A 17,796-nucleotide genomic window follows, 5' to 3' on the forward strand; every position below is an offset into this window, starting at 1 on the left:
GCTCCTGCTAATGGGGCCTTTACCCGAGAAACCTAGAAACGGGAGTAGGTCTGGACTCTGGAGGCTTCACTCTACCCAGAACATTGCTTTTAAAGAGACAGAGAACCCACACATGTATTGTGCTCCTACTTCAGGGATCCCCTTCAACCTGCGTAGGTGAGAATCCTACATGGACTATATACCCCATGCACCGTGTTGGTAAGCTGAAGCCCTTGGTACATGTGCAGGTGGAGCAGCCTGTGGACCTCCTGGTATATGTGCAGGTGGAGCAGCCTGTGGACCTCCTGGTATATGTGCAGGTGGAGCAGCCTGTGGACCTCCTGGTATATGTGCAGGTGGAGCAGCCTGTGGACCTCCTAGTATATGTGCAGGTGGAGCAGCCTGTGGACCTCCTGGTATATGTGCAGGTGGAGCAGCCTGTGGACCTCCTGTGTGAACCTATCTCTGTCTTCTACTTCTTACAGCGGGTCCTGACGGCCGACTACTGTGAGGGCTGCAAGGTCAGCAGCGTGGAGGGCATTAAGGAGCAGGGACTGGAGCTGAAGGATGTGAGTGCCCCTTGTGTCATGTATGTGCATGGAGGGGGGGGGACATGGCATCCGTTTCCTGCCGCACCTTAGACTGCAGTTTCCTGTAAATCGCACCTGACCTGGTCAGAGAATCTCACGCGGACAGCACCCAATACCTCCAGTCCTCCTGCAGTAATCATGCAGATTATCCTGCTGTATGTTGCCTCCTGTGTGGTCTCCCCCCCAGCTTGTTGCCCCTCTCTGTGTGGGGGTCTTCTGTCTCTGTCCGGGGTCTTTGCTTTATCCGTTGGTGTTTTTTTCCAGGTGGCTGAGAAGGTGATTAAGGTTTTTGCGGAGCAGATCTTCTTCACAGGATTCATCCATGCCGACCCCCACCCTGGGAATGGTAGGTTAGATTCTGCTGGTGGCTTCCTGCCCGTTGACGCGTTGATTGGGTGATTGAGGGGAAGGTTCAATGACAATGGGGGGCTCAGCCCAAATTTATGCTTCCCCTTCCTGTGTTTTCAGTGCTGGTAAATGTGGGTCCGGATGGGAAAGCTCGGCTGGTCCTGCTAGATCATGGACTCTATGAAAATCTGAGTGAGAGGTAACCCATCGCCCCGGCTGGATGTCTACCATGTGTCGTACACTTGCTGTATATTGTGTCACTGTGCGTCTTGTGTCTGGCAGGGACCGCACCGCACTCTGTAAACTGTGGAGGTCTATTGTACTGCGGGATCGGCAGCGTATGGAGGAGTACTCGGCTCAGCTCGGCGTGAAAGGTCGGTGCAAGTGACTGGACGGACCATTATATTCTCAGCTGGTACTGGCTGGTGAAAACACTCCTCTGACGGCAGCTCAGTGTAGGGATGAAATGTAGCAGGGGAGTACCATGAGTTGAATCATTCTGTTGGTTCGGGGTCCCATATGGGTTGTGGTCGAGCACAGCGTTGTCTCTGGGGTTGGGTGGAGCAAATGGGGGCATTAATCTTTACATCACATATAAGGGAAATTCCAGCCACATATCCTCGGTGTTGAGCCGTGGCCATGTAGTCACAGTCACTGATCGGGGGCTGGTTAGAAGTCTCTTTCCTGGGATCCCCTGAGCTGCTCAGGTTAGTCTCACCCGATGATTTGTTGATTTCTAGTATTAATCTGCTTTCCCTTAATCCTAACAGCAGCACAATAATGGGGGTATTTCTTTCCCTGGGTACTAGTAGGACAGATGGAATACACTGCTCAAAAAAATAAAGGGAACACAAAAATAACACATCCTAGATCTGAGTTAATTAAATATTCTTCTGAAATACTTTCTTCTTTACATAGTTGAATGTGCTGACAACAAAATCACACAAAAATAAAAAAATGGAAATCAAATTTTTTAACCCATGGAGGTCTGGATTTGGAGTCACCCTCAAAATTAAAGTGGAAAAACACACTACAGGCTGATCCAACTTTGATGTAATGTCCTTAAAACAAGTCAGAATGAGGCTCAGTAGTGTGTGTGGCCTCCACGTGCCTGTATGACCTCCCTACAACGCCTGTGCATGCTCCTGATGAGGTGGCGGACGGTCTCCTGAGGGATCTCCTCCCAGACCTGGACTAAAGCATCTGCCAACTCCTGGACAGTCTGTGGTGCAACGTGACGTTGGTGGATAGAGCGAGACATGATGTCCCAGATGTGCTCAATTGGATTCAGGTCTGGGGAACGGGCGGGCCAGTCCATAGCATCAATGCCTTCGTCTTGCAGGAACTGCTGACACACTCCAGCCACACGAGGTCTAGCATTGTCTTGCATTAGGAGGAACCCAGGGCCAACCACACCAGCATATGGTCTCACAAGGGGTCTGAGGATCTCATCTCGGTACCTAATGGCAGTCAGGCTACCTCTGGCGAGCACATGGAGGGCTCTGCGGCCCTCCGAAGAAATGCCACCCCACACCATTACTGACCCACTGCCAAACTGGTCATGCTGGAGGATGTTGCAGGCAGCAGAACGTTCTCCACGGCGTCTCCAGACTCTGTCACGTCTGTCACATGTGCTCAGTGTGAACCTGCTTTCATCTGTGAAGAGCACAGGGCGCCAGTGGCGAATTTGCCAATCTTGGTGTTCTCTGGCAAATGCCAAACGTCCTGCACGGTGTTGGGCTGTAAGCACAACCCCCACCTGTGGCCGTCGGGCCCTCATATCACCCTCATGGAGTCTGTTTCTGACCGTTTGAGCAGACACATGCACATTTGTGGCCTGCTGGAGGTCATTTTGCAGGGCTCTGGCAGTGCTCCTCCTGTTCCTCCTTGCACAAAGGCGGAGGTAGCGGTCCTGCTGCTGGGTTGTTGCCCTCCTACGGCCTCCTCCACGTCTCCTGATGTACTGGCCTGTCTCCTGGTAGCGCCTCCATGCTCTGGACACTACGCTGACAGACACAGCAAACCTTCTTGCCACAGCTCGCATTGATGTGCCATCCTGGATAAGCTGCACTACCTGAGCCACTTGTGGGGGTTGTAGACTCCGTCTCATGCTACCACTAGAGTGAAAGCACCGCCAGCATTCAAAAGTGACCAAAACATCAGCCAGGAAGCATAGGAACTGAGAAGTGGTCTGTGGTCACCACCTGCAGAACCACTCCTTTATTGGGGGTGTCTTGCTAATTGCCTATAATTTCCACCTGTTGTCTATCCCATTTGCACAACAGCATGTGAAATTGATGTCACTCAGTGTTGCTTCCTAAGTGGACAGTTTGATGTCACAGAAGTGGGATTGACTTGGAGTTACATCGTGTTGTTTAAGTGTTCCCTTTATTGTTTTGAGCAGTGTATTTAATTAAATAGTAATTAATTGTAATTGAACACTCCTTCTCCTCCTTAAAGGCCACTGAACCCAATATGACAATGTGTTAATAGCAAGAATATAAAGAAGGGAGGGAAGCTTGTGCTGCTGTTAGGACTAAGGGAAAACAGATAGTTAGAAATCAATGCTTCCCTTACATCATACCACAAGCACAGTAATAGGGTATTAACAAGAAGGATCCTCAAAGGGAGGGTCCTCTGGTGGAATGGAATTCAGTACTACTGGAAATCCAGGCAGAAAAGCTACACCGTCAAGAGTGACCATTACAAATCTGATCCAGTGTCATCCTCTCTGACTGAGTAGAATGAGCTCTTACAAACCTGGGTGGATCCAAACCCTGGGATGAAAAACAAAGAGAAATTGCTTTTTTAATCCACCTACTCTAGTTAGGTTTTGAGACCTTAAAGGGGTCCTCTAACTTCAGTAAGTGGCATTAGTAGAGAAAGTTAATACAAGACACTAATGTATTGTGATTGTCCATATTGCTTCGTTTGCTGGCTGGATTCATTTTTCCATCCACCCTCCAATCCATCAGAGGTGGTCGTGCTTGCACACTATAAGAAAAAGCGCCGGTCTTTCTGTTGGCCGGGACCGTGGGAGCGCACATAGGGTGGTGGTATTTTCTATATTGTGCAAGCACGGCCACCTCTGATGGATTACAGGGTGGTCGTAACCATGGAGATTAGGTGATGGGAAAATGAATCCAGCCAGCAAAGGAAGCAATATGGAGAATCACAATACATTAGTAAGTGCCTTGTATTAACTTTCTCTACATAATAAATACTATTCACTGAAGTGACACAACCCCTTTAAACCCTTCTGGCTACAAAAATATAATCCTTCCTGAATCTCTGGGTTCTCCTTAAGTAGACTTTTAAGCATTTAGCAATGTCAAGGGTTTGTAATTTCATCTCCTAAGCAGAAGGGTTTGGATGTCATAGACAAAGGGAAATAACCTGGTTAAGTGTAGGCAAAGATGGGACCTAAGGTGCTGCTGAGATTCATTCCATGTTTCTCGCGTAATGCGTCAGGAACGGAGTATAGGGTTCAGATGATGAAAGAGCCTGCAGCTCTGCTTTCCTGTTGGCTGAAGTGACGGCTAATAAAGGTCATTTTTAAAGCGTACCTGAGTTTTCAACAAAAAGTTTGGATGATGGCTGTGCTTCATTGTACTATCATAACCGTGAAGGAACAGGTCTTTTTAAAGGCTTCCCTAATCCCCTTCTTCAGCTGCACCGTTAGGTGCATTTCTCTCAGAAGCAGGGGGCATCTTCCTTCTGTGGAATCTGCCAGCACTGTACTGCTGTGACATCCTTTCCCTTACTTCCCACTATGTTTGTTTTCAGCTCTGGCTGCTGATGTCTGCTGGAGCTCACAGAACTGATAAGGAGGACACAGGAGGCGCCTGTGATCAGAAGCAGTGTAGAAACGGCTCTTTTAACAGGCACAGGATGTCCGCTAGCTCTGACCACGCCCCCACTTCCTGTGTATGGTCTTCTGTCTCTCTGTTACTAAGGACAGATCTTGCCTGACAACAGCCAGTGGACTACAAATTAGGTGGCCATAACTTTACAGCTTATTTCAGGTGGATGCAGGCACATTTTTTTAAGTGAAGCAATTTAGAAATTTGCTCATTACACCGTTCTCTGGATCGGTGTCTGAGGTCAACCTCCTCAAGAGGTTCAAATGGAGCTTCACACTGGCCCTTTATGGCCGTAGATAAATCTCTCTGGGGGATAGGCTTGAGGACTACGAGTCCTTATAACTAGAGGGTCGCAGGCTAAGGGTCTAAGCAAGGCAGCAGATAAGGCTGAGATCTGGACCTTGAGTGTTGATACTGAGCTTTGTTGAGGCCATCCTACTGGAAGTCCAGAATCTTACTGCGTGGAGGATTGAGGCAGTCCACTCCTCGCTCGCACCAAGCTGTGAAGATTCTCTTCATTCTGGCATAGCTCACGAGATACCGTTCTCAAGAAAGCAACAGATAATAACCCTCTAGATTGCAATAGGGGCTGGTCAGTCTCCATGCTGTCAGGTGGAATCTCTTCAGATCTGGGCAGACCTGCGAGATATCAGCTTCTGCACTGGGGGATGTCTCTAATACTGCTGGGTGACCTCTTTGGCCCAAACCATATGATAGCAGTTACTGTGCCCAGGTTTTGCCTGGTATTCATTGGTACCTTTGGCATCATGTTAACTGGAGGGAAATCATAGGCCAGCTTGAACGTTCACTCAATGGACAAGAGCATCCACTGCCAAGGGATTGTCCTCCCAATAAAGGGAGAATTTATCCAACCTGACATAAGGCCTTGTAGCTATGAGATCTACAGGGTGCGCCACGAAAAGGTAACCCGCCTCCAGTGATAGTATGACCAGATAAACAAGCAAGTGGATTGTTTTTCTTTAATTACCTACAAGTCAGAAAAGATGCAGAAAGTGGTCCCCGTTCAGGTCTCTGCATCTTTGGGCAGGTCGGATTCTGTCGGCTGATACGGCTTGCACTAGACAGGTTCATAAACTGTTTACGGAGGGGCGAGCTGTGACCAAGGGGTTATGGCCGCCACGTTCTCCAGACTTGTCCTCATGTGATTTTTATCTGTGGGGAAATTTGAACCAGAAAGTGTCCGCTAACAATCCACATCTCCCAGATGAAGTCAAGGAGAACATCACAAACGCCATCCACAGCATCGCTGCTGAAGAGATGCCCGCAGCATCAGTCAACAGAATCCGACCTGCCCAAAGATGACCTGGACGGGGACCCCTTTCTGCATCTTTTCTGGTGGCCCATACTACTTTTCATGGGCCACCCTGTATCTCTGGAGCGATCTGACAGAAGATCTCTGGATTCAGAGACCACCCTCCTGGAACTGAGTCCCCTAGACTCAGATGATCTGCTACAACATACTGTATGAGAGTCCCCTCAATGTGAACTGCAGACAGATGGGAAAGGTTCTGCCCAGGACAAGATCATGCCCACTTCCTTGAGAAGTCGATGTTTGTTGATGTATAAGATAAAAGTCATGTTGTCCGACCAGATCCTGACTGCTCTTCCCTGAATGTGGGGGCAAAGTATGGGACGGCTATTGCTCTGAGCTCTGGATAAAAACAGCCCCTCCTGAACATTCCAGTTGCCCCTCACAGGAATTCTGTCCAGATGGGCTCCTCAACCTAGTTGGGATGCATCAGTGGTCAACAGAGTGCAGTGTGGCTGACAAAGTACCTCCTGTCCTTTAGATGGCACCACCATGGGGACAAGTTCTCATGGAGAGAGAGCACTGGGTGCATCTAGCAACTCCCCGAGGGTTGCTGGATCTTTATGGAGATCTGCACTTTCTGTATTGACCTTGATGGCCACATAAGGACTGTGGAAGGGATTTGCCTTTGTTTGTCTGTTGGCTCTTCTGTGAGCTTGTTCATCTTGGACCCAAATTTCCTGCTCGGCTCGTAAGGGAGCCCACACAGATTGTACTTGGAGGTATTACCTGCTATGCAGAGTTTTAGCCATAATGTTTGTCTGCAGTGGATAAGGCCATAGCTTTGGAAGCCACCTTAACCTGTCTGAATGAAACCAAGGTGCCACCTATGTGAAGGAGGGTCTTCCTGAGGAATCTAGCTACCTCACTGTAGGCAACATGAACCCTGAACAGAGTTAGCGTTTCCGGAGGGCACTATCAGCCCCTCTGTTCATGGGGTCCACTAAGTTTAACATGTATCAGAAGGAACCACCGTACGGCAAGAGAGTTTCGGGGCGTCGGTTGAAATGCTCTTCTATAATAGAGTATATGATCTTAAACCTTTTCAGGATGTTCCCATTCCGCCATCATTGCCTTATTAAAGGGGTTGTCCGCTTTTTTTCTCCATATTGATGACCTATCAGAGTGGCAGGGGTCCTACACCGGGCTGCCTTCTCTTCACTGTTTATCTGCTCACTTTTGGACATTGCAGCGGTGAGCCGTGTAATTTCAGCTCCGCCATCCCATTCTCTTCAGTGGCGTGGCTTCTTCCTATTTAGTTGTAATTACACTGATCACTGCTGCGGTTGCGACGGTGAGCAGGTAAATAATGAAGAGATCGGCGGGGGTGCCGGGAATCGGACCCCCGCCAATCTGGTATTAATGACTTCTCCTTAGGACAGGTCATCAATATAAAAAAGCAGACAATCCCTTTAAGTAAGTCATCCACTTTGAAGGCCCTAGCCCACCTAGCAGTGGACGCTGCAGCTTCCCGTTTATCAACATCTTGGTCCAATGACCAGGTGGATCTTAGCAACCTCTGCATTTCTCAACATCCATGTCCTCTTCGGCTTGAAGGAAAGTGACTTAATCCTGGATAAGTTGGATATAGACTCCCTCATCTCCTTCAGATAAACCAGCACAAAGACCTTCACCCATATTACAAGTGATTGCCCCTCAGTAGGCTCCCGAGGGTGGCATTGATGGCACCTAGTATACTCGTAGCTGAGAGGAATGTCACGGTCCCTGCAGCTGAAGGAGACAAACACAGGAGCGAGGCACAGAGAGGCCCTGCTCTCCACCCGTCTCTATTCTGTGGGGGGTGTTTAATTAGAATTAATTACTATGTAAATGTTCCATCCCTCCTTCCAGAAATGCCTCCATTATTGGGCTGCTGGTAGGACGTATGGGAACCTGTGTGCACCGTGATATGATCTGGTAGTGGTATCTGAGAAGGGTCCAAACTTAGCATGTCAGAGCTGACCTTGTGCTGCGTCTCTCTACATCTAGAACCAAGCGTTGTCTTTATTAAGAATAGTAAACTAAAATCTTCTTGTCTCCCCCTGAAGATTACCTACTGTTCTGTGAAATCCTCCTGCAGCGCCCCCTGTCACTTACTGGAACCCTGGGCAATGTACTGACTCTGGAAGAGACGCAGTACATGCAGGAGATGGCCAAGGAGCACTTTGATGATATCATGCGAGTCCTTCGTGCGATACCGCGCCCAATGCTGCTTGTCTTCAGAAACCTCAACACTGTTCGTGCTCTTAACATTGGACTGGGGGCTCCGGCTGACCGCTATCTTCTCATGGCCCACAGGTGAGGATTGCAGTATGTACTGGTAACACCTGGTATCTGTGATGTGCACAGTGTTATATGGGTTAGGGCCAGAGGCATAGCGCCTTTTCTGAGGCAGGAGAAATATAGAGCAGGTTTGGGTACTGAGTACATTTTATTATATAGAATGAGTTCAGAGATTTATTACTGTGTTGGTTTACCACCACCACCACCATACATGCACAAGATTAATATTTGTATTCTTGCTTCAGTGCGGTGCGAGCGTGGAGGCGTCTAGCAAAGCAGAATTCCTCTGGAATAATGCGATGGGTTGCCGTGATGTGGGAACATCTAAAGTTTGAGGTGGCTTTGAGGTGAGTTTCAACCTTAATAACTGTGCAGAGTATTATTGGCCAGGTGAGCAGGGCATGGTGCCTGGGCAGTGCTTAATCCTATAATCAGTACCATCATAGGCGTTTTAATGAAGATCCTGTACTATGTTGTCTAGCAAGTCTTGTGTAATAGCAGGACTCATTGGAGGATCTGCAGATTATCCTGTGTGTGGTCTGTGAGACCTCTTGATAGGCTCTGTAATACACAGCTCAACATGGACATGGCTGCTGATCATCCTGTGTATTACAGAGCCTCATGGGCAGAGTCTCTTGTGTAGTATTGAATGTTATAGGCAGGCCTGCAGTGCCTCCTGTGGAGTGTTGAACCTCATGGGCGGAGCTGCAGTGCCTCCTGTGGAGTGTTGAACATCATGGGCGGAGCTGCAGTGCCTCCTGTGGAGTGTTGAACCTAATGGGCGGGGCTGCAGAGTCTCCTGTGGAGTGTGAACCTCGTGGGTGGGGCTTCAGATTTTCCTGTGGAGTGTGAACCTCATGGGTGGGGCTGCAGAGAATCCTGTAAAGTGTTGTTCCTCATGGGCAGGGCTGCAGTGAAGCTTGCGTAGTGTTGATCCTCATGGGTGTGGCTGCTTCTGCTTTGGGCCCTTTGCTCTGCCAGAAACCACATATGCAGGGTAGTAGACTTTGTGGCCAGTTGAATGTTATTCTGCTGTCGGAGTGAGCTGTCCTGCTGCCCCTGGTTACAGTCTCTTCAGCAAAGTCGAGTTCTGAGTTTCTGCAGGTGTTGAGATTGCAGGTAATGTGCCCTTCTGCTCATGTGTCACTTTGTATTTGCGCAGGTGGGACAGCCTCATGCAGCGATTCACATTCTTCATCATCCGCCTCCTGATTCACTTTGACTTTCTAGCTGACAATGAGCAGATTCAGCAGTTCCTTCAGGCATAGACATTATTGGGGAAGAGGCACTGAGGACTTCTGTGCAGTGGTGGCCTGGACCAAGAAGTAGGGGGATCATTCGCTAAAGTGCCACAAACAAGTTCTTTCTCTATATCTTCAGTGTCAAAAGGGGCTCTGGATGAAAACAGGACAATGTGAAGGCCGAAGAGCGGATGTCCTGTCGTGGCACAGCCCGATCCCTAGATGGAGCAATAAACAATTCACTGTATTATATCATCATGCAGTTCATACGAGAAGAGCGGGGGGGGGGGGGGGGGGGGGGCCATGACCGTACTTCAGGAAAGTTTAATCTCTGCCCCTTAAGTTCTAGTCTCCTGTAGATTGGGGGGATGGAGCAAAAAAGAGTTATGTACAGTCATGGCCATCCCACAAATTTTTCCAGAAAATTATTGCAATTACTCATGTTTTATTATACACATGTTTATTTCCTTTGTGTGTACTGGACCAACACAAAAAAAATAAAAAATGAGAAAAAAAGGAAATCTGACATAATTTCACACAAAACTCCAAATATGGGCTGGACAAAAATTGTTGGCACATTTTCAAAATTGTGGGTAGACAACTTTGTTTGAAGCCTGAGATGCTCGTTCACACTCACCTGCGGCAAGTACCAGGTGTGGGCAATATAAAAATCACACCTGAAACCAGATAAAGAGGGGAGAAGTCATTGTGTCTGTGTGCCACACTAAGCATGGAGAACAGAAAGAGGAGAAGAGAACTGTCTGAGGGCGTAAGGACCACAACTGTGGGAAATATCAGCACAGAGAAGAGAACTGTCTGAGGACACGAGAACCAAAACTGTGGGAAATATCAGCACAGAGAAGAGAACTGCCTGAGAACACGAGAACCAAAACTGTGGGAAATATCAGCACAGAGAAGAGAACTGCCTGAGGACACGAGAACCAAAACTGTGGGAAATATCAGCATGAAGAAGAGAACTGCCTGAGAACACGAGGACCAAAACTGTGGGAAATATCAGCACAGAAAAGAGAACTGTCTGAGAACACGAGGACCAAAACTGTGGTAAATATCAGCACAGAGAAGAGAACTGCCTGAGAACACGAGGACCAAAACTGTGGTAAATATCAGCACAGAGAAGAGAACTGCCTGAGGACACGAGAACCAAAACTGTGGGAAATATCAGCATGGAGAACAGAAAGAGGAGAAGAGAACTGCCTGAGAACACGAGAACCAAAACTGTGGGAAATATCAGCACAGAGAAGAGAACTGCCTGAGAACACGAGAACCAAAACTGTGGGAAATATCAGCATGGAGAACAGAAAGAGGAGAAGAGAACTGCCTGAGAACACGAGGACCAAAACTGTGGGAAATATCAGCACAGAGAAGAGAACTGCCTGAGAACACGAGAACCAAAACTGTGGGACATATCAGCACAGAAAAGAGAACTGTCTGAGAACACGAGGACCAAAACTGTGGTAAATATCAGCACAGAGAAGAGAACTGCCTGAGAACACGAGGACCAAAACTGTGGTAAATATCAGCACAGAGAAGAGAACTGCCTGAGGACACGAGAACCAAAACTGTGGGAAATATCAGCATGGAGAACAGAAAGAGGAGAAGAGAACTGCCTGAGAACACGAGAACCAAAACTGTGGGAAATATCAGCATGGAGAACAGAAAGAGGAGAAGAGAACTGCCTGAGAACACGAGAACCAAAACTGTGGGAAATATCAGCACAGAGAAGAGAACTGCCTGAGAACACGAGGACCAAGACTGTGGGAAATATCAGCACAGAGAAGAGAACTGTCTGAGGACACGAGAACCAAAACTGTGGGAAATATCAGCACAGAGAAGAGAACTGCCTGAGGACACGAGAACCAAAACTGTGGGAAATATCAGCACAGAGAAGAGAACTGCCTGAGGACACGAGAACCAAAACTGTGGGAAATATCAGCACAGAGAAGAGAACTGCCTGAGGACACGAGAACCAAAACTGTGGGAAATATCAGCACAGAGAAGAGAACTGCCTGAGGACACGAGAACCAAAACTGTGGGAAATATCAGCACAGAGAAGAGAACTGCCTGAGGACACGAGAACCAAAACTGTGGGAAATATCAGCACAGAGAAGAGAACTGCCTGAGGACACGAGAACCAAAACTGTGGGAAATATCAGCACAGACAAGAGAACTGCCTGAGGACACGAGAACCAAAACTGTGGGAAATATCAGCACAGAGAAGAGAACTGCCTGAGGACACGAGAACCAAAACTGTGGGAAATATAAGTATGGAGAACAGAAAGAGAAGAGAACTGCCTGAGGACGTGAGGACCAAAACTGTGGGAAATATCAGCCTGAAGAACTGAAAGAGAAGAGAACTGTCTGAGGACATGAGACCAAAACTGTGGAAAATATCAACAATCTCAAGGTTATAAGTCTATCTTCAGAGATCTTGATGTTCTTTTGTCCACGGTGCGCAATATAATCAAGAAGTTTACAACCCATGGCTGTCGCTTATCTCCCTGGAGTTGGACGGAAGAGAAAAATTGATGAAAGGTTGCAACGCAGGATAGTCCAGATGGTGGATAAGTAGCCCCAATCAAGTTCCAGAGATATTCATGCTGTCCTGCAGGCTCAGGGTGCATCAGTGTCAGCGCAAACTATCTGTCGACCCAGGAGAGCCCCACTGCTGACACACAGACATAAAGAAGCTAGACTACAGTTTGCCAAAATGTACACAAGTAAGCCAAAATCCGGAAAACGTCTTGTGGACAGATGAGACCAAGATAGAGCTTTTTGGTAAAGCACATCATTCTGTTTACCGAAAACAGAATGAGGCCTACAAACAAAAGAACATGGTACCTACAGTCAAATATGGTGGAGGTTCCAAGATGTTTAGGGTTGTTTTGCTGCCTCTGGCCCTGGGTGTCTTGACTGTGTGCAAGGCATCATGAAATCTGAAGATTACCAAAGGATTTTGGGTCGCAATGTAGGGCCCAGTGTCAGAAAGCTGGGTTTGTGTCTTAAGTCATGGGACTTCCAGCAGGACAATTACCCCAAATATACTTCAAGAAGCACCCAGATATGGATGGGAACAAAGCACTGGAAAGTTATGAAGTGGCCAGCAATGAGTCCTGATCTAAATACCATTGAACACCTGTGGAGAGATCTTAAAATTGCTGTTAGGAGAAGGGACCCTTCAAATATGAGACACCTGGAGCAGTCTCCAAAAGAAGAGTGCTCCAAAATATCGGGGAAGAAGCTTGTGGATGGTTATAGGAAGCGACTGATTTTAGTTATTTCTTCCAAAGGGTGTGCAACCAAATATTAAGTTGAGGGTGCCAGTGAATTTGTCCGGCCCACTTTTGGAGTTTGAGTGAAATTATATAAATTTTGGCTTTTTTTCAGTTTTTTTGTGTTGGTCGAATACACACAAAGGAAATACACCTGTGTATAACAAAACGTGTAATTAAAAAAAAAATCGGGAGAAATACTTCATTTTCTGGACAAATTTCAGGGGTGCCAACACTTATGGCTATGAGGGGGTGAGTCCCTGTTCTTCTCTGAGTAGAGACATTGAAAAAGCTGAAGTGCAGCATTTAGGTCCAATGGACCAGAACGGAGAATCCAGATTTTTGCACAGATTTGTTCCATTACATCATACTTTCCTGGACCTCTTACGGCAGCACAGTCAGGAATGGGTTAAAGCCCCCTAGACAGAGGCAGGTTAATGATAAATTAACCAGTCACTGTGGCCCCTATAAAGCTGAGCAGGAGCCGCTGGATGTTATTTCTCTCTAGTTCTTGATGGAGTCGAGGTCTTACTGCATTGTGCCTTTCCGGGACCGTATACCGCGAGGTGCGGTGCATGGAGTTACTGATGTCCAGGCAGCATTCAAGATGGTGCCTTCAGCTTTAAGTGGCGCCTCTTGATTGCAAGGAGAAGTTTTACCTTTGGTTTAGTCTCCGGTCATGGTTGGCTGCTCCTCCCCTGGGGTTGTACCTGCAGCGGCTCTCATACATGCACTGCCCGGCTGAGGGGGGGATGGACAGGTGGTGCATCTGCGGAGAGTGTCTACATGTCACTGGAGCGCCCTCTCCTGGTAGCGGTAAGGGCTCATGCACACAGCATGTCCGCAATATACGGGCAGCGGCTGTGCGCACTCCATATCGCCCATTGACTTGATTGGGTCCACAATCCTCAAGATATGGAGCTTAGGCACTGATCAGAAGCACTACAGAGCGCCTCCGTGGGATTTCGGTCCATGCCTCCGCACCGCAGACATGTCCTATTTTTTGTGCAGTGCGGACCATTTCTTGTGGATCGCGGACCCGTTCAAGTCTGTGTCTGGAATGTTTTGTCTAAGGCCCAGTTCACACTTTAGTTATTTCCATCAGTTATTGTAGTGAAGCCTACTCAGAGATCAGGTGTAATGGAAAGATCTGCTCACAATAACTGAAGTGTGAACTCAGCCTTAGGCCAAATGCACACGGCCGTGAGCGGTCCGTGGTATCCCGGCCTGGATTCCTGCTGACAGCAGGAGATCATACCAGTGTATTACTGTAGTGCAGCGGCAGCATGAAGTGCGGCGCGTCAAAGCAACCACGTCCGTGTGCATTCGGCCTTAGTGGTAAGATGGTATCTTCTGTCTCTGCAGCCCCTCAGTCCTGAACAGGAAGCTAAGCAGAGCTGGGTTCTGGTCTGGATGGGAGCCCGGTGCCTTCTCATACATGGTCACATGCAGACGATCTACCGCTGAGAGGGACAGTAATGTGCGGAGTGAGTGCGAGGGGCCCTCTGCCTCTCGCAAACCAAGGAAACCGTCTTAGGGTCCATTCAGACGTCCGTCGTGTTTTACGCCGCACATCGCCAGCACTTAATAGATCATTCCTATTCTTGTTCGCAGCTGTGGACAAGAATAGGACATGCTCTATTTTTTCCGGAGCCGCAGACCGGAAATGCGGATGCGCTCCATATCTTTTCCGGCCCCATTAAAAATAAATGGGTCTGCACCTAATGGATCCGGACCCATTCAACGGACATCTGAATGGACCCTTAGGGCTTGTTCACACGAACATTGCCCCTCCGTGCCCATGCTGTGGACTGCAAATTGCGGTCCGCAATGCACGGGCACCGACCGTGGGCCAGCCGCATGCAGACCCATTCACTTGAATGGGTACGTGATCCGTCCGTTCCACAAAAAGATAGAACTTGCTCTATCTTTTTGCGGTGCTGAGGCACGGGACCCCAGAAAGCAATCCGTAGTGCTTCCATTCCATTCCACACCGCATTCCGGATTTGCGGACCCATTCATCCCTGATGCGGAATGCACACGGCCGGTGCCCTGTGTATTGCGGACCTGCCGTGTGAATGAGGCCTTATACTGTGAATCTGTGCTGCGATTGTAAGAGGGGAGATCCTACAGAACCCGCCCTTACCAAAGTCCGCATCAGAGTTTCTCTGCGACGCTCCTTTGAACATTAAGGCCCCTTTCACACGGGCGAGAATTCCATGCGGGTGCAATGTGTTCCCCTCACGCATCACACCTGCACTGAATCCGGACCCATTCACTTCAATGGGGCTGAGATGAGCGGCGATTTTCATGCATTACTTGTGCGTTGCGTGAAAATCGCAGCATGCTCTATATTCTGTGTTTTTCACGCAACGCAGGCCCCATAGAAGTGAATGGGGATGCGTGAAGCAAGTGTGGATGGGGTGCGATTTTCGCGCATGGTTACCTTTTCTTTTTAGGTGTACGGAGCCAGGGCTCGTTTGTGCAGGACGGAGTGTATGAGCCACAGACAGGCCCTCCATAGGAACTAGTGTGTAGCACCCCGAGTACAGGGGCAGTTGCATCCGGCTACCCCCGCCGGGAGCACGCACTCCCAGTCTTTAACCACATCACCTGAGGGGTTAAATGTATGCGATCGACGTTCCCATACATTAGTTCCGGGTGCCTGCTGTTTAAAATGGCAGGCACCGGGCAAGCGGAGCAGGCAACATTTTTAAATGCCTGACTGCCAACATAAATTTACATGGGGTGGTCAGGGAAGAGTTAAAGGGGTTGTCCTGAATGGAGACGACGGGCAGTATAATGAACAGGAAGTAGTGCTCACGTGGAGCCCCGCCGATCTGATATTGATGCAGTTCTCTGCCCTCCAGCGTTGCTTCTGCTCCCATGGCGTCACCAAGAGCGCAGCGTTTCTGAAAGGCTCATGCACGCGACCGTATGTATTTTGCAGTCCACAAAAAATACAGATGACATCCGTGTGCATTCTGTAGTTTGCGGAACGGAACAGCCGGCCCCAACCAGAACAGTATTATCCTTGTCAGTAATGCGGACAATAATAGGACATGTTCTATTTTTTTTGCGGAACGGATGTTTTGAAACTGAATGCACACGGTTAAACTTCAAAAGAACCGGAACGGACACGTTTGTGTGCATGAGTCCTAAGGGTGCGAGGTGGGACTGGCGCCCCGTACTTAGATGGCGGGCAGGTGAAAGAGTCCTCCAAGCAACCGCTTCTGGCGGATCTGCAGCGGGCACAAGGTGATGGCTTTTGATCAATCAGGACCTGAACTCCCAGGTTTCATCATAAACCTCATCTTCAGAGAGGAGAGATGCAATCCTGACGGGGCCAAGTCACCTCTCCTCATCACAGATTTAACACTAGGGGCCACAGCTCCGGTCCACGGCCACCAGGACAATATACACTCTTTGGAACAGATGTCTCTACACCAGGCATCCTCAAACTGCGGCCCTCCAGCTGTTGCAAAACTACAACTCCCAGCATGCCCGAACAGCCTACAGGTATCAGCCGGGCATTGTGTGAGTTGTAGTGTTACAACAGCTGGAGGGCCGCAGGTTGAGGATGCCTGGCCTAGAGCCTAGAACTTTTAGACGTATCCATGCTGGGCTAAAACTCCAGCATCCACGCCGTGGCAGACCTCTGACCGTGGTGGGCACGGTGGATTATGTCTGTTACACACGGCACCTCAGCTTCATGTTGGAATGCATGGACCTTCTATATTTATGGCCATAGACCTGTATTATGATGGAGCAAAGCGGAACCCTATAACGTGAATGCAAACCCGCTCCTTACCAACTTGTCTGTCTAGTTGTACCTAGGGGTTTAACCCATTCCTGACTGTGCTGCCGTAGACTACAGGAAATTAAAATTTCTGGTAAATTAATTGTTATATTTTAGACAGAACACTTTGTGCACGCCCCCCCCCCATAGAAGTGACGGCGCCCTCTTCAGGTTCCCTCCTGCTGGTCGGACTGCACAGTAGGGTTCACAGAATGACGCAGACATTGTATGAAATGACAGGTTGTATTTACAAAAATACGTCATCTAAAACTTCCGTCACAAAGTGTCACGGATGACGGGCGATCGCTCCAATGTCCTCTGCAGATACGAAGATGATGAAACAGCATTGGGTGGAGAATGTCCAGAGCGATAAAAAGAAAAATTTATACAAAATGTTTAGAAATCAGGACGTGGCCTCAAAAATGTGATGTCACCCTCTCAATCTCCAGCAAGTCATCCAGAATCTGAAAAGAGGAAAAGAAGTGGTCAGACTTTAACCCCTTAAAGGGGTTCTCCCATGACGAATGTAAAAAAATTAACATCAGATTGTACAAGGTGACCGATTCTAAGAAAGCCAGAACCAGCCCCGGACCTCACAAGGGTCCGGAGATCTCCCCACTCATTGCGCTGTTAGATTTATATCGAGCTGACAGCTGAGGGGGCGTGTCTTTACTGCAGCAGCTCGGGGGGGCGTGTCTTTCCTGCAGCAGCTCGGGGGGGGGCGTGTCTTTCCTGCAGCAGCTCGGGGGGGGGGGGGGGCGTGTCTTTCCTGCAGCAGCTCGGGGGGGGGGGGGCGTGTCTTTCCTGCAGCAGCTCGGAGGGGGCGTGTCTTTCCTGCAGCAGCTCAGGAGGGGGGCGTGTCTTTCCTGCGGCAGCTCAGGAGGGGGCGTGTCTTTCCTGCGGCAGCTCAGGAGGGGGGCGTGTCTTTCCTGCGGCAGCTCAGGAGGGGGCGTGTCTTTACTGCGGCAGCTCAGGAGGGGGCGTGTCTTTACTGCGGCAGCTCAGGAGGGGGGCGTGTCCATGCTCTCCCTATCACAACTTAGGAGGCAGTTGAAGGATGAAACTGAGCATGT

The 17,796-nt window shown here is 48.9% G+C and overlaps 2 protein-coding genes across 4 annotated transcripts in view; one reads left to right on the forward strand and one right to left on the reverse strand.

Annotated features, from left to right (window-relative positions):
* The window catches only part of ADCK5 (aarF domain containing kinase 5), a 54,884-nt gene extending 45,003 nt beyond the window's left edge, over positions 1–9,881 (forward strand). For all 3 annotated transcript variants that reach the window (XM_040434151.1, XM_040434149.1, XM_040434152.1), the window contains 7 exons: positions 465–548; positions 834–915; positions 1,038–1,116; positions 1,200–1,291; positions 8,159–8,408; positions 8,639–8,740; positions 9,556–9,881. In XM_040434151.1, the coding sequence (XP_040290085.1) occupies positions 465–548; positions 834–915; positions 1,038–1,116; positions 1,200–1,291; positions 8,159–8,408; positions 8,639–8,740; positions 9,556–9,661 (795 nt within the window). In that variant the 3' untranslated portion in view covers positions 9,662–9,881. The remainder of the gene's footprint in view (positions 1–464; positions 549–833; positions 916–1,037; positions 1,117–1,199; positions 1,292–8,158; positions 8,409–8,638; positions 8,741–9,555) is intronic.
* Positions 9,882–16,892: 7,011 nt separating this feature from the next.
* CPSF1 (cleavage and polyadenylation specific factor 1) overlaps positions 16,893–17,796 on the reverse strand; it is a 49,190-nt gene continuing 48,286 nt past the window's right edge. The window contains exon 37 of the mRNA XM_040434148.1: positions 16,893–17,187. Coding sequence (XP_040290082.1) covers positions 17,140–17,187 — 48 coding nt within the window. The 3' untranslated portion in view covers positions 16,893–17,139. The remainder of the gene's footprint in view (positions 17,188–17,796) is intronic.

Source organism: Bufo bufo, chromosome 5, assembly GCF_905171765.1.
Source record: "Bufo bufo chromosome 5, aBufBuf1.1, whole genome shotgun sequence".
NCBI classification, from domain to species: domain Eukaryota; kingdom Metazoa; phylum Chordata; class Amphibia; order Anura; family Bufonidae; genus Bufo; species Bufo bufo.